Here is a 16216-nt window from a genome sequence, read left to right on the forward strand (position 1 = left end):
CCTGTACAGAATAAAAATATTCCAAAGCATGCAACAAGGCACTAAAGTAATACTGCAAAAAATGTGACATCGCAATTCACTTTTTGTCCTGAATACAAAGTGTTATGTTTAGGGTAAATCCAATACAACACATTACTGAGTACCACTCTCCATATTTTCAAGCATATTGGTGGCTGCATCTTGTTATTGGTATGCTTGTAATCGTTAAGGACTGGGGAGTTTTTCAGGATAAAAAAGAAATGGAATGGAGCTTAGCACAGGTTAAATCCTAGGGGAAAACCTGATTCAGTCTGCTTTTCACCAGACACTGGGAGATGAATTCACCTTTCAGTAGGGTGATAGGCAAAATCTACACTGGAGTTGCTTACCAAGAAGGCAGTGAATGTTCCTGAGTGGCCGAGTTACAGTTTTGACTTAAATCTGCTTGAAAATCAAGACTTGGAAAATGGTTGATCAACAACAAAGACTTACCCAGAAAGACTCACAGCTATAATCGCTGCCAAAGGTGATTCTAACATGTTTTGACGCAGGGGTGTGAATACTAATGAATATGAGATATTTCTGTATTTAATTTTAAATAAATCTGCAAAAATGTCTAAAAATGTGTTTTCACTTTGTCATTATGGGATATTGTGTGTAGATGGGTAATATATATATATATATATATATTTATCCGTTTTTAATTCAGGCTGTAAAACAAAAAATGTGGAATAAATCAAGGAGTATGACTACTTTCTGAAGGAACTCTATGTATGTATGTATGTATGTATGTATGTATGGGTGGGTGGCAAGTAGCCTGGAGGTTTAGAGCGTTGGGCCAGAAACCGAAAGGTTGCTGGTTTGAATCCCTGAGCCAACTACGTGAACATTCTGTCTGTGCCCTTGAGCAAGGAACTTAACTAATGTACAGTGGGGAGAACAAGTATTTGATACACTGCCGATTTTGCAGGTTTTCCTACTTACAAAGCATGTAGAGGTCTGTAATTTTTATCATAGGTACACTTCAACTGTGAGAGACGGAATCTAAAACAAAAATCCAGAAAATCACATTGTATGATTTTTAAGAAATTAATTTGCATTTTATTGCATGACATAAGTATTTGATCACCTACCAACCAGTAAGAATTCCGGCTCTCACAGACCTGTTAGTTTTTCCTTAAGAAGCCCTCCTGTTCTCCACTCATTACCTGTATTAACTGCACCTGTTTGAACTCGTTACCTGTATAAAAGACACCTGTTCACACACTCAATCAAACAGACTCCAACCTCTCCACAATGGCCAAGACCAGAGAGCTGTGTAAGGACATCAGGGATAAAATTGTAGACCTGCACAAGGCTGGGATGGGCTACAGGACAATAGGCAAGCAGCTTGGTGAGAAGGCAACAACTGTTGGCGCAATTATTAGAAAATGGAAGAAGTTCAAGATGACGGTCAATCACCCTCGGTCTGGGACTCCATGCAAGATCTCACCTTGTGGGGCATCAATGATCATGAGGAAGGTGAGGGATCAGCCCAGAACTACACGGCAGGACCTGGTCAATGACCTGAAGAGAGCTGGGACCACAGTCTCAAAGAAAACCATTAGTAACACACTACGCCGTCATGGATTAAAATCCTGCAGCGCACGCAAGGTCCCCCTGCTCAAGCCTGCGCATGTTCAGACCCGTCTGAAGTTTGCCAATGACCATCTGGATGATCCAGAGGAGGAATGGGAGAAGGTCATGTGGTCTGATGAGACAAAAATAGAGCTTTTTGTTCTAAACTCCACTCGCCGTGTTTGGAGGAAGAAGAAGGATGAGTACAACCCCAAGAACACCATCCCAACCGTGAAGCATGGAGGTGGAAACATCATTCTTTGGGGATGCTTTTCTGCAAAGGGGACAGGACGACTGCACCGTATTGAGGGGAGGATGGATGGGGCCATGTAGCGCGAGATCTTGGCCAACAACCTCCTTCCCTCAGTAAGAGCATTGAAGATGGGTCGTGGCTGGGTCTTCCAGCATGACAACGACCCGAAACACAAAGCCAGGGCAACTAAGGAGTGGCTCCGTAAGAAGCATCTCAAGGTCCTGGAGTGGCCTAGCCAGTCTCCAGACCTGAACCCAATAGAAAATCTTTGGAGGGAGCTGAAAGTCCGTATTGCCCAGCGACAGCCCCGAAACCTGAAGGATCTGGAGAAGGTCTGAATGGAGGAGTGGGCCAAAATCCCTGCTGCAGTGTGTGCAAACCTGGTCAAGACCTACAGGAAACGTATGATCTCTGTAATTGCAAACAAAGGTTTCTGTACCAAATATTAAGTTCTGCTTTTCTGATGTATCAAATACTTATGTCATGCAATAAAATGCAAATGAATTACTTAAAAATCATACAATGTGATTTTCTGGATTTTTAATTTTAGATTCCGTCTCTCACAGTTGAAGTGTACCTATGATAAAAATTACAGACCTCTACATGCTTTGTAAGTAGGAAAACCTGCAAAATCGGCAGTGTATCAAATACTTGTTCTCCCCACTGTAAGTCGCTCTGGATAAGAGTGTCTGCTAAATAACGTAAATGTGTAAAATTGGTCTTTGTTTATAAATGCCCCCCCCCCCCCCCCCTTCTCTGGCGAACAAAGGAAGTTGTAGTTCACACACATATAGGTCCTGCCTGTGAGTGTGCATGCGTGTTTGTGAAAAGAAAGAGAGTGAGAGGGTGTGACATTGATTACAACCATGGAGAAGAGATAAAAACTGAGAGTGTGTCAGAATGGCAGTTTGTAAGAATTCAGTTGATTGACGTAGCGGGGAGATGTTGTCACTCAAGTGGTCACTCTAGTCTAGACCAGACCAATGTGTCTACGCAGTGTCAGTATTACAGAGCAGTACTTGGCTACTGTATCTAATACAGTATAATAATAATAATGATGATATAATGAATGCCATTTATCAGATGTTGTTCTCCAAAGCGACTTACAGTAGTGCGTCCATACATTTTCCATGTGGGTGGCCCCAGCGGGAATCCAACCCGAAGATGTGGTGCGAGTAAGAACAGAGATAGAGAGAGAGGTCTACAGAGAGAAACGGAGAGAGAGGGGCTTGGTGGTTGGACTTTTTTTTTGTCCGTTTCCCCTGCTGCACCTCCTCTGTCATTGTGTGACATCAAGCCTGTACTTCCTCCTTGGGCCACCACGTGCTCCGACAGGTCTCACCACTCTTCAATGCACCTTCTGCTTCTGCCTGCTGGAACACATGTCCTGTCCGTGTCCCGGTCTCTACCCGTGTCAGTGTGCATGTCATCGGTGTGCGTGTCATCGGTATCCGTGTGCCGTAGTATCCTGTTTGGATCAGGATGAGCTTCAGGAGTAAGATCACCTTCCGAAGGAGGAACAGGGATAAGAGCAGGCGTGTGCGGAACGATTTCAACCGCCTGAGTGTTGTATGTATGCTCTCTCTCTCTCTGTAGTGCAGTGCCATAGCTTTGTGTTTTTATTTCCCTGTGCTTCCATCTGGGGTGAAGTTCCCCTTAAGTAAGGATCTAGGATCAGATTACCCAATCCTAACCTTAATCATTAGTTGGTGAAAGGCAAAACTGACCCAAGATCAGTCTCCATGGGCAACTTCACTCTACACCGCATCTGTCCATCAACATGAGGCTAACCGACATGGCACAGGTTGGAGTTGGACATTGCTAGCCTTTGCCTAATACTAGTTAGCCAATTACTCTCTGTTTGACTATCTGATCGGTGTGTTGATATCTGTAACTGACGGAGACTCAGTATCTCGCCCTATGTGAATCAGAGTTTTTATCCAGTGGAGTGGCCATCTACAGTTGATAGTTTAGTCATTTAGCAGATGTTATTATCTAGAGCAATTTATATACATTTTCATATTTGTTCGTACTGGTCCCCTGTGGGAATCGAACCCACAACCCTGGCGTTGCAAGTGTCATGCTCTGCCAACTGAGCCACACGGGACTACAATCTACAAACAGTATTGGATCTATATGTTCACAACATTTCAACTGGAGATATGAGGTTGTCAGCAGGGGACTTTTACACCTCTATACGAAGTTCCGATTGTACAAATGCACTGCAGCATCCTGACCATATTGGTGTGATGTTGTCTGGGCGAATATAGGAACCAAACGTGTAGGTGTCATGTAGAATGTATCAAGCTGCTTTGAGATTTGATACAATGCCCACAACAACGCACTCTGAAGTCTCAGTCAATACTGAGCTGTTGTTTTACTGAGCCGGTAGTACTTCAGGTGTCAGGGAAGGTAACGTCACTGTATGACACTAAGATAGCTTCGGCTGAGTGTTATCGTCTACATACTGCCAATTTCCTTACACTTTTGTGTAATTTCCCCAGCAGTTTTGTCTATGTCTCAATGACACCCTACTCCCTCTCTAGTGCACTACTTTTGACCAAAATAAAGGGGGACCAAAACTAGACCAAAACTAAGGGGTGCCATTTGACCTCTCAGTGCCTCTGGTCAGGTCAAGAGTCAAAACTGAGTGGGCCAAACCCACAGTGCTGCTCGGTAGGGTGATCAAGTGATTTGGCAACAGTGTGAATGAATGCTGAATATGAAAGACTATTGTTAATTCATGTTATTCTCTGCCCCTCCACCGGTCCATCTGTATGATAAGATCCCTACTGACTGGAACGACAAAGGGAAATTAATATTTGTTTTATGTTCATTTGGAAATCTCGGCTGAAGACCACCTTCAGGCATATGACATGATATATATTTTTGTGGGTTTTATTTATTATATTGAGATAAGACAGTGAAGAGGGCTAGAGGAGACATGAAAGGTAGGATAGATTGGGAGGCAGATTCGAACCCATGCCGACTGGTAGCTTTGGCTAAATGTGTGTGCCGCGGCACTAACCGCTGGACCACTATCCACAGGCCACTCAGGCAAAAGATATTGTCTTGGTAGATATTTCTGTGAGGTTGACAAATTCAATTGTCCTCAGTGGTCATTCGCTCGTACAGTCTGGTACGAGAGAATGTTTTTTTTTACAGTGGAATCACAACAAGATCCTTCCTCACAACAAGGATTGTTATGATTCTGGGTATTTTTGTCTTTCGTTTTTTCGTCACATTCTTTGTCATGTTTTATGCCTCGCTGACTGCTTGGTTACGACCTCTTTCCCTTGTGTGTGAGGGGTGCATTCTGTCAGGGGTGTATTCTCTAGGAACCAAACAGAAGCAAACAGGCTGAAATGGGGAGGGGCCTAGCTGACCTTGTCCAATAAGAAACCCTTTTTCCTTTTCAAAACGTTTTGCTACAGTGTGCACTAAAGAATACACCCCTGGTCTAACTGAACAGGGGCTTATGGTCGGAACTCAGGAGAAAACCCCTCGCAGTGGGCGTGTGAACCGAGAGAACACAGGTCATCAGTTTTCCACTTCTCTGACCACAGTTTGTGTTAGCGGTGATGAATAAGACATACTGCTTTCCTTTGAGGACCAAAATAGCCTCGTCTCATCATGTGCAGTCCATTTCGCTTTCTGTGAAACGCTCCGTCTGGATGGGATTGTTGAGACCATGTGCTGTGCAGATGTGTAGCCTAACCCTTAACCTAAAACGTATTGTAAACTTCTGCCTTTGTGCTATATCAGCCTAAGGTCATTTCAGAGCTCGAATCTCTGATGTAATCCATCGAAATACTATTCAGCACCAGAATCTAAAAATAATAGGAGGTGACATTGAGCCTATAATGAAATATGTTTTCTGAGCTGTTATGATCACTGCTAATGTGATATACTCTCCATCTGTCAGAAAAACGGTTTCCCTCGACATGTTTTTGGTTCAGTTCGGTTTGGTTTGGCCCATGACATCTAACCACTTCATCCTCTATTTTACTTCTCTCTTCCCTTTCCCCTCTAGACATGGGGCCGCGTCCCAAATGGCACCCTATCCCCTATATAGTGCACTACTTTTGGCCAGGGTATGTGGGGAATGGGGTGCCATTTGGGACGCAGCCTTGGTGTTTATGTAGCTGATCCAATGGCGACAGAGTAAACACAGGAAGTGAGGTGGTAGCTCTAGCTCGTTTTTCATGCCTTGCAAAAAAATGATTCATGCCCATCCAGTGAAAGATAAACAGATATTCTGGGTTTTAGACTATTTGCCTTTCCACACCATTTGGCTCATGTTTGATTTGAAGACCACTTGTTGACTGGCTGACTTTCCGTCAGTATATGATGGGACTGCTGATTGTTTTGGGTATCAGTGCAGTTCAGAGTTCAGAGTGGTTTATAAGTCATGATTATAGAACAGTATAGAAGCAAATTGCACTTGGTGTTAGCGTAGTTATTTGTGTGTCTGTCTCGCAGTGTGTTATAGCAGGATAAGTCCTAGATGTAGAATACTTTTCTCTGTGACCTAATAGTTGAATATGTTGGATATTCCATGGTGTGACTGTTATAGTAGTCATCATGTGCATGGCTGACTGCGCGATTCTGATAATGAGTGTGTTCTGTGTGAGTGTCTGGACCGGGATTTGAATCCTGTGTCCGCCACTTTCTCATCTGTGTTTCCCCAAGTGTTTATTTTACTGCCATATGGGATGAGTCAAGTAAAATGTCTGTCTGTGTTTGTTCCAGCAGGAGAAGCCCAAGCTGATAGACCCTCTGGACTATGAGGCTGTGATCTGTGACCTGGGAGATGAGCTGAAGGAAGACCCCCTCAGAGAGCTGCTCCTCTTCCCCGACAACGACTTCACGGTGGGTAGGAGCGTGTCTGTGTGTGTGTTTAGGGGGGGGTTGCGTGTGTGTGTGTGTGTGTGTTCGCATGTGTGTCAGTGAATGCATTCCTGTCTCTGTCTGTCACCCACAAATGGCCTCCTTTCATTGGGTGTTTGACTGTGTCTGTGTCTGGCTCATTCCAGCCACCCAATGTTTTTCAACAAGAAGGAAGGACAGACAGAAACACACACACACTAATTTTGCATTCTGAACCCCTCATTCCCCCCAGTGCTTCTGCTCCCCCAATGTCCTGTGGCTGTTTGATCATTAGTGATTTAATTAGCGCGCTAATGTGACTCCTTAAGAACGCCACTTCACATTAACTGGTTTTAATTGGTTTTAGGGAAATGACTCGGCTCTCGATCCCTGAGTTGATGTTTAAATCCATGACTCTGCTACCGTTACACACACACACACAGGCCCGGCAACCAAACAGTTATGTTTCATTTGCTGTGTCTCCATAGCTCAACCTAATTGAAATTCCAATTAATTTGCTAATGGACAAACCTAATTCGCTTCCAAAACCTAATAATGTTTTGGAACAACTTCCTTCCTCTGAGTGTGCTGCATTTTAAACAGCTGACTGCAGACACAGTAAATCAGAACCAAGCATTGATCAGAGAGGGAGGGAACTTGGCTGTTTCATCAGTGAGAGCAGTATTTCTCCAACTTTCAATCTTTCCTGTTTGAGCCTTTTATTTGAGCCATTTGCTATTTTTGACCTCAATATTTATGAATTAATTATAACAACACAGATGTTGTTCATCAAGTGCTGACACACTGGAATAGGGCTCAGTCATCTGACTGTACATCATAGTGGTAAAGACTGTATCCCCTCAAGCATTTTCATATTCAGACCTGCACATACTGTATATTTTATCCCATTCTGCATATGTCAGCTTTTACCTAATCTCAGTAATCCAAAACCAGCTCTCGAGTGAATTTTGGCCTCTGGCCAGCTACTGAATTTGGTTCTAGGGGAAAAGGCTGAGATGTCAAGTCCACACCCCCTCCGCCCCGACAGTCTTTCACAAGAGATTAGCTTTTACCTAACATCAAACTGTCCCTCCCACTTTGATGGTTCCTCCCCATCTGATTTCTCCTCCCCCTCTGTCCCCCAGGTGTCCACAGTGCCTCTGGAGAGACGGACACTGCAGTCTACCGTGCCCCAGGGGGCCGAGCTCCAGGCCGAGTGTCTGCTGGTCAGACAGGTGAGTGTGTGTGTGTGTGTGCATGCATGTGTGGAAGAGCTCCATGCTTAGTTGTGTGATTGAGCTTGGTTGCAGGGGAGGGCTATTAAGCAGGGCTGACTCCACATTCAGGCTGGCTGGCAGGCAGGCAGCTAGGCGTGGTGTGGTGGTTGTGTGGGTAAGGGTCAGGACTACATGTAGTTGTTAGTTTACTTATCCTCAACACAGAGGTCAACATCAACATCATGAGCCCATAAGGCAGTGACATCAGGAGCACAGATGTGTTCTGTTCCTCCAGGAGCTGTGTGTGTTTCTGTGTGCCTGCGATTGTGTGTGTGTGTGCGTGTGAGAGAGAGAGAGGGATAGTTTCCGGCTAGCGCTATGATTGAAAGTGCAAGCCTGCAGAAAGAGCCTACATATGAGAAAGTTCCTAACATGTATTCCGTACCCATGCCTTGGAGTTACTGCTCCCCTTCTGAACCAGTGGGAAAGAGAAGTACAGTTGTGCAGCTTGCTGCTGGATCATGTTTCTCTCCGTGGGAATCAACAGCATCTGGAGGGAGGGGTTGGGGGCGATAGAGATAGAGAGAGGGGGAGAGAGAGAGAGAGAGAGAGAGAGAGAGAGAGAGAGAGAGAGAGAGAGAGAGAGAGAGAGAGAGAGAGAGAGAGAGAGAGAGAGAGAGAGAGAGAGAGAGAGAGAGAGAGAGAGAGAGAGAGAGAGAGAGAGAGAGAGAGAGAGAGAGAGAGAGAGAGAGAGAGAGAGAGAGAGAGAGAGAGAGCGAGGGGGAAGGAGGGGAGAGCGAGAGAGCAGGGATTTTGTCAGCTGCAGCCTGTTGTTTTGCATGGACTCTGCTCTGCTCTGCTGAACTTAGTTGGGCTGGTCTGTAGAGACACTAAGGGTTGTGGTGGGGACTGGGAGGCAGTGAGGTTTCAGTTGCTGCCTAGTGGTGTTGTATGGCATGTGTCCCAAATGGCACCCTATTCCCTTTATAGTGCTCACCCTACTTCCCATAGGGCTCTGGTCAAAAGTAGTGCTTGATATAGGGAATAGAGTGGCATTTGGGATGCACCCTGGGCCTGTGCGAGAGCAAGGCTGTGTTTCACGAACATGACTTTATCCATCTAGAGTAGTTGAAAAGCTATTTCTGTTAGTGATATTGACATTTCCCCTCAGTTGACTGTTGTTTTGGATTTGATACAGTGTCTCCTTAATTATGACAGCTACATAACCATGACTTCAACCTTTTTAACCATGAAACCATTTCATATCTTTTTGAGGAACTTTAGAAATGCAAATGATGATGACCATCGTGAACGGAATTTAGCTTACATTTCCCCTGTTGTATTGTCAGTTGAAGAGGTGGGTCTGATAAGCCTATTCTGTGACCCAAATAGCACCCCATTCCCTTTATAGTGCAATAATTTGGGTTGTTACCCTATGGGCCCTGGTCAAAAGCAATGCACTGTAGGGAATTGGGTACCATTTGGGATGCAACCACAGACTGTGTGTGCATGTGCGCCTGTTTTCATGCTCTTATGGTGACAAGTAATGTTTGATGGTGAGGCTGAAGTGAAAGACTTGCAGCACATGCTGGCTAGGAGGAAGTGATCAAATTAGCCACCCATAGTCTCACTCACATCCTACTGTAGCAGCCTCACTGCATACGGAAACACACCAGACACCCACCGTCACAGCTTACAGAAGATTGGTTGTGTGCGAGAGACCATAGAGAGAGAGACAGAGAGAGATAGAGCTGTAAGAAAGAGAATGGCTATTTAGGTATGTGCTCCCAGACATGTGTTATTGCCTTGTGGAAGTAAATATGTGTAGAGTGTCTTTAATAATAAATGTGATGATTGCCAGTGGAACTGTGTTTAAGTCATACATAATAATAATACCACCACTCATACAGAAAGAAGATTAGAATCCACAGAACCACAGAGAAAACATGAGAGAGAGAGAGAGAGAGACAGATAGAGACAGAGAGAGAGAGAGAGAGAGAGAGAGAGAGAGAGAGAGAGAGACATAGAGAGAAAGAGTCTGTCTTTACGTGTGAGAGAGAGTGCGCTTGTGCATGTGAGAGAGAAGAGAGCGACAGAGAGAAAGTCTGTAAATCAAAACGAGCTAGAGCTACCACCTCACTTCCTGTGTTTACTCTGTCGCCATTGGATCAGCTACATAAACACCAAGGCTGTGTCCCGAATGGCACCCTTTTCCATATGGGCCCTGGTCAAAAGTAGTGCACTATGTAGGGAATAGGGTGCCATTTGGGGCACAACCTTAATGTTGTAGAGGGAGGCAGACTCAGCAGGTTTAGCTTGCGTCACACTGGCTTGTGTGAGGCCTGCTACTCATGTAAAACAAATTTGTAAATTGCCTGTACATTACCATTACTGTAAATTGGATCTACTGATTTCAATGGAGAGAGGTGTGTGTGTGTGTGTGTGTGTGTGTGTGTGTGTGTGTGTGTGTGTGTGTGTGTGTGTGTGTGTGTGTGTGTGTGTGTGTGTGTGTGTGTGTGTGTGTGTGGGACTACTGTAGGGCTGTATAAGAGCCACGTTGTGACAGAGAGGGGATTTCAAGCATCAACTGCCCATGCCAAGACACACACACACACAAATCTCTCTTTTTGTTGATTGAGGATCTCTTTGCTGAGGAATGTGATTGTTTTTCATGAGTGTGTTTAAAAATATATATATACAGTGGGGAGAACAAGTATTTGATACACTGCCGATTTTGCAGGTTTTCCTACTTACAAAGCATGTAGAGGTCTGTAAATTTTATCATAGGTACACTTCAACTGTGAGAGACGGAATCTAAAACAAAAATCCAGAAAATCACATTGTATGATTTCTAAGTAATTAAATTGCATTTTATTGCATGACATAAGTATTTGATCACCTACCAAACAGTAAGAATTCCGGCTCTCACAGACCTGTTAGTTTTTCTTTAAGAAGCCCTCCTGTTCTCCACTCATTACCTGTATTAACTGCACCTGTTTGAACTCGTTACCTGTATAAAAGACACCTGTCCACACACTCAATCAAACAGACTCCAACCTCTCCACAATGGCCAAGACCAGAGAGCTGTGTAAGGACATCAGGGATAAAATTGTAGACCTGCACAAGGCTGGGATGGGCTACAGGACAATAGGCAAGCAGCTTGGTGAGAAGGCAACAACTGTTGGCGCAATTATTAGAAAATGGAAGATGTTCAAGATGACGGTCAATCACCCTCGGTCTGGTGCTCCATGCAAGATCTCACCTCGTGGGGCATCAATGATCATGAGGAAGGTGAGGGATCAGCCGAGAACTACACGGCAGGACCTGGTCAATGACCTGAAGAGAGCTGGGACCACAGTCTCAAAGAAAACCATTAGTAACACACTACGCCGTCATGGATTAAAATCCTGCAGCACACGCAAGGTCCCCCTGCTCAAGCCAGCGCATGTCCAGGCCCGTCTGAAGTTTGCCAATGACCATCTGGATGATCCAGAGGAGGAATGGGAGAAGGTCATGTGGTCTGATGAGACAAAAATAGAGCTTTTTAGTCTAAACTCTACTACCCGTGTTTGGAGGAAGAAGAAGGATGAGTACAACCCCAAGAACACCATCCCAACTGTGAAGCATGGAGGTGGAGATGCTTTTCTGCAAAGGGGACAGGACGACTGCACCGTATTGAGGGGAGGATGGATGGGGCCATGTATCGTGAGATCTTGGCCAACAACCTCCTTCCCTCAGTAAGAGCATTGAAGATGGGTCGTGGCTGGGTTTTCCAGCATAAATAAATAAATATAAATATGCCATTTAGCAGACGCTTTTATCCAAAGCGCATACATTTTTACGTATGGGTTGTCCTGGGGATCGAACCCACTACCCTGGCGTTACAAGTGCCATGCTCTACCAATTGAGCTACAGAGGACCACAGCATGACAACGACCCGAAACACACAGCCAGGGCAACTAAGGAGTGGCTCCGTAAGAAGCATCTCAAGGTCCTGGAGTGGCCTAGCCAGTCTCCAGACCTGAACCCAATAGAAAATCTTTGGAGGGAGCTGAAAGTCCGTATTGCCCAGCGACAGCTCCGAAACCTGAAGGATCTGGAGAAGGTCTGTATGGAGGAGTGGGCCAAAATCCCTGCTGCAGTGTGTGCAAACCTGGTCAAGACCTACAGGAAACGTATGATCTCTGTAATTGCAAACAAAGGTTTCTGTACCAAATATTAAGTTCTGCTTTTCTGATGTATCAAATACTTATGTCATGCAATAAAATGCAAATGAATTACTTAAAAATCATACAATGTGATTTTCTGGATTTTTGTTTTAGATTCCGTCTCTCACAGTTGAAGTGTACCTATGATAAAAAGTACAGACCTCTACATGCTTTGTAAGTAGGAAAACCTGCAAAATCGGCAGTGTATCAAATACTTGTTCTCCCCACTGTATCTATTCTCATTGTTGTTGTTTTTTCTGGTGTATTTCCTATGTGTAATTTGTTGTGTAGTTGTAAGATGCAGGGCTCCCTTGAAAAAGAGACCATGGTCTCAATGGGACTCCCTGTTAAAATAATGGTCAAATAAATACATTAAATAAACACACACATACACACAGCCATATATACAGACAGAATCAACTGTGTTATTCACAGGCATTAACATAACCTCTCTCCCCTCCTCTTCCTCCTCCTCTTTCTCCTCCTCTATTCCAGGCCTGCGAGTACTACAACTCCCAACTACACGTGGTCCATTACAAATACGAGGAGTACTCAGGAGATTACCGGCTACTTCCCAGGTACAGAACAGTCTATGAAAGAATTGCAAAATTCCGGCAACTTTCCCAAAATTCCCAGGTTTTCCAGACATTTTGTGAAAGTTACCAGAATTTTGCATCCCTTGTCTATGATGACACTTATGTATTCAGTACATTTCCATGGGTGTGTGTACATATTTTCATTGTTCCACATCAGAAAAGTACAGTACTTTGCTACTTTATGTACTTCTAAGTGTCATGACGTTATTGAGTTTGACAGGGCCCACTCCAGGGTTGAACTGTTTTGACATAGCGTCTTTGTCAGGAACGCATGCCAGACTTTCCAAATGCGTACTTCAAATAAACACTAGGAAAGACGTAGCTGAGAACCTCAGCTAGACCAAAAGATCCAGGGGCTGTGTCCCTAATGGAACCCTATTCCCTATTTAGTGCACTACTTTTGACCAGAGTTCACTAAATAGGAAATAGGGTGCCATTTGAGATGCACTAGTCTGCGGTTACATAACGGGCCTCTCGAAAAATTGCTCTCTGTGATGTCAACAATTGGAACAAAAAACTAAATGGTGGACGTCGGTTGGCTGTGTTGTTGAGTGGCAGGCTGTCCAGCTGCAGGGATGTCAGGGCTGTGAATCGGTCACTCAACCCCAGGGAGACCAGCCATCAAAGCAGGGACTCTTTGACCTCTGACCCCTATCCAGACCACTGGAATGTTCTCCTGGTCTCCCATGGGTTGGTTATGTTAAAGTCCTCTAGTTCAGTTCACATGACCTTTCTGAGTTTGTTGAATTTAAAATATTTCAACATCATATACTGTACATCAACTCTAAAACTGATCCATAGTCTACTTTTGATACTGTGTAGTTAACATCAATAGATGTCAAGAGACTGAATGTACATGCTCCTATAGAGGTTAGATCCACATGATTTGAGTTTTCTCTCTGAATCAGTTCCTCTGTCTTTCCCTGGACACGGAGTTAGCAGCAGATCTAGGATCAGTTTGGGAGCTACCGCTAGCCTTTGTGAGATACCCTGGACAGACTGTTAGCAGCAGATCTAGGATCAGTTTGGGCTCCTCATACTATATGTCTGTGATCCAGTTGACAGACTGACAGCCCAGTTCACTCTGAGCTAGTCATCTTCACAAGTTGTGTCTCTCCAGAAATCACATAGAAGAGCCTCGAAGTCTGGCCTGATGCAAGGCTATTCTAACTGTTGGGTCCAAACACAGGGGTGTCCCTGAAGATTAAAAAAAAAAATGTTTTGCCTGTGGAGACACTAGAAAGAGGCCATTAATTATTTTTGCTGAGACTAGTTCCAATGCTGGGTCTGCTATCCTTATAAAAGAGGGAAGCCTTTGTGTCTCCAGCTCAGAGCACACACACAAACACAGGGCGGCTCATGAACGCACTGGAGCGAGGGCAACCTTTTGTCGGGTCCTTTTCGGGAGGAGATGGAGAGGACTCGGCCACACATAAGTCAGGCTCAGCTCAGACACCCAGCCATAGAGATGGAAAAGAGAGAACACCTATCTTTGCTATGATGATCCCTCCAAGGGGCAATCTGCTGTTTACCAAAACAGTGGCAGGGTTTGTTTAAACTGAATATTGCCCCTTTAACCCATTTAAAATGGAGAAAGCCCGCAATGGTGCTGCCCATGCTATAACAAGCTTTGTAGGAAGTCTGCCCTCTATCCGACTCCATGCACCCAGCACCTCTACAGTAAAGCTTACCATATGCTTCCCATTCGAAAACAGTTTGCGCATATATTAGAATATATTTTTGACGTTTGTGCATTTTGGTGTTCGGCAGCATTTGGCAGAGTTTTTTTTCCCGGCTGTTCGAGCACACAACAACTTGTCGAAGTTCGGTAGCCAAAGTTTACACCCCGTCATCGGTGATTGGTCAAAAGTAGGGATTTTTCAATTAAGTGTTTGTTTCACTTGAGAAATACTGCACCAAACATCTTAGTTACATCTGCGTGACTAAGACTTCCTCGGCAAAACCGTCAAAATTATTTACAGTTTTCTTGATTTATCTTAGATTAATTCTGACTGTTTTGAGGAAGTGTACATGTTGCTATGGCATCTCAAGAGGGACAAACAGTAATATTGCCGCTTTTTCTAGTTTTTCAAGTAAAGGTATTTTAAGAGAGTATGCAAGCACAGACGTTCACTTCGCCTAACCGAGGTGACCTGGCCAGAAAAAACTCTGGGCTCGAGTTAGCCAATGCCTGTGTAGTTAAACAGGACCTACTACTACAATATACTGCTGGACTGTTATGTTGCTTTCACAACACAGGCATCAACAGTAGAGGTGAGCTTGAATGTCATTACTGAAGTCTAGTACATCTACGATATGATAGTCCCCTGTAGCTCAGTTGGTAGAGCATGGCGCTTGCAACGCCAGGGTTGTGGGTTCGTTTCCCACGGGGGGCCAGTATGAAAATGTATGCACTCACTAACTGTAAGTCGCTCTGGATAAGAGCGTCTGCTAAATTACATTTTTTTTTTTTTACAAATGATGATCAGGGACATAGCGAGAGGACATCCTCCTTGGCTGCGTCCCATATGGCACCCTATTCCCTACATAGTGCCCTACTTTTGACCAGAGCCCTATGGGTTAGGTGGGGGTGATATAAAATTAATTCATGCCTATATCGCAAGTTTCAAGATGTTGTTATTTTTCGTTTTTTTTATGAGTGTTTATGTCCGCTTGTTCTCATGTTGTATTTTTGGTCTCGTCTCTTTCGCTCCTCTGTGCTGTGTGCACCTCCCCATTTAGAGATCTGTATATAATGAAGAGATGCACATCTCCGCCCTAACAATGGGAGTCGTTGTCCCAAAGGCGGGAAGGCAGGCAACAAGCTTAGGTCCAAAAGAAGCCCATAGAAACGCATTGGGCTTATTCTGGACAGATTTTGGCGAGAGCGAAACCTCTCGCTTCGCCTCTTCCTCTATGGTTTACACACACCAAGCCCCTCCCCCTGCCTCTCACGCCAACAAAGTTGAGAGGTCACATCTTCCTCTCTGACAAGCGGTTTCAACTCGCTATTTGCATTTGAGGTTTGGTCCAACAGAATGGACACCAAAACACATTCAGACATTATTTTACTGTAATAGAGGAGAAGTTAACTTTTCTAACGATACTTAGATTGCGTGCAGAGCAGACACTACTAAAACGTATCAATGAGTATCAATGAACGTTGATTTTGGAAAAAAGAAATGCTCAGTTTGGCATAGGGGTACCACGTACCGCTAGCAGCATTTTAGCCAAAGACTGTTATGCTAGCTGTCTAGTCTGTGTTTTATAAATGTGCAATAAGCATAAAACACAATTATATAAGGAATTGGTAACTCATTCTCATTCTGAGAAATAAGGTAGGCCACTTGATCTCAACATCTGAACAAAGTGGACAGGCTAACATGCTTTTCAAACAGTTGGAGACAGACAGAAGGGTGTGTTCATAACAATTCAACTGTTCAACCTTGTTAGCTAGCAAATAGAATCCAAGTTGGC

General features: G+C 44.3%; 1 protein-coding gene across 9 annotated transcripts in view; it reads left to right on the forward strand.

Moving 5' to 3' along the window:
- The window catches only part of LOC121567330 (dedicator of cytokinesis protein 10), a 181547-nt gene that overhangs the window by 79252 nt on the left and 86079 nt on the right, over window positions 1-16216 (forward strand). For 6 of the 9 annotated variants that reach the window (XM_045217328.1, XM_045217318.1, XM_041877285.2 and 3 more), the window contains exons 2-4: window positions 6602-6721; window positions 7864-7953; window positions 12639-12721. In XM_045217328.1, the coding sequence (XP_045073263.1) occupies window positions 6602-6721; window positions 7864-7953; window positions 12639-12721 (293 nt within the window). Of the gene's footprint in view, window positions 1-3205; window positions 3419-6601; window positions 6722-7863; window positions 7954-12638; window positions 12722-16216 lie in introns of those variants that run through there. The other 3 variants (XM_045217335.1, XM_045217338.1, XM_045217330.1) reach the window with 3 other exon arrangements.

Source organism: Coregonus clupeaformis, chromosome 6 (assembly GCF_020615455.1).
Source record: "Coregonus clupeaformis isolate EN_2021a chromosome 6, ASM2061545v1, whole genome shotgun sequence".
NCBI classification, from domain to species: domain Eukaryota; kingdom Metazoa; phylum Chordata; class Actinopteri; order Salmoniformes; family Salmonidae; genus Coregonus; species Coregonus clupeaformis.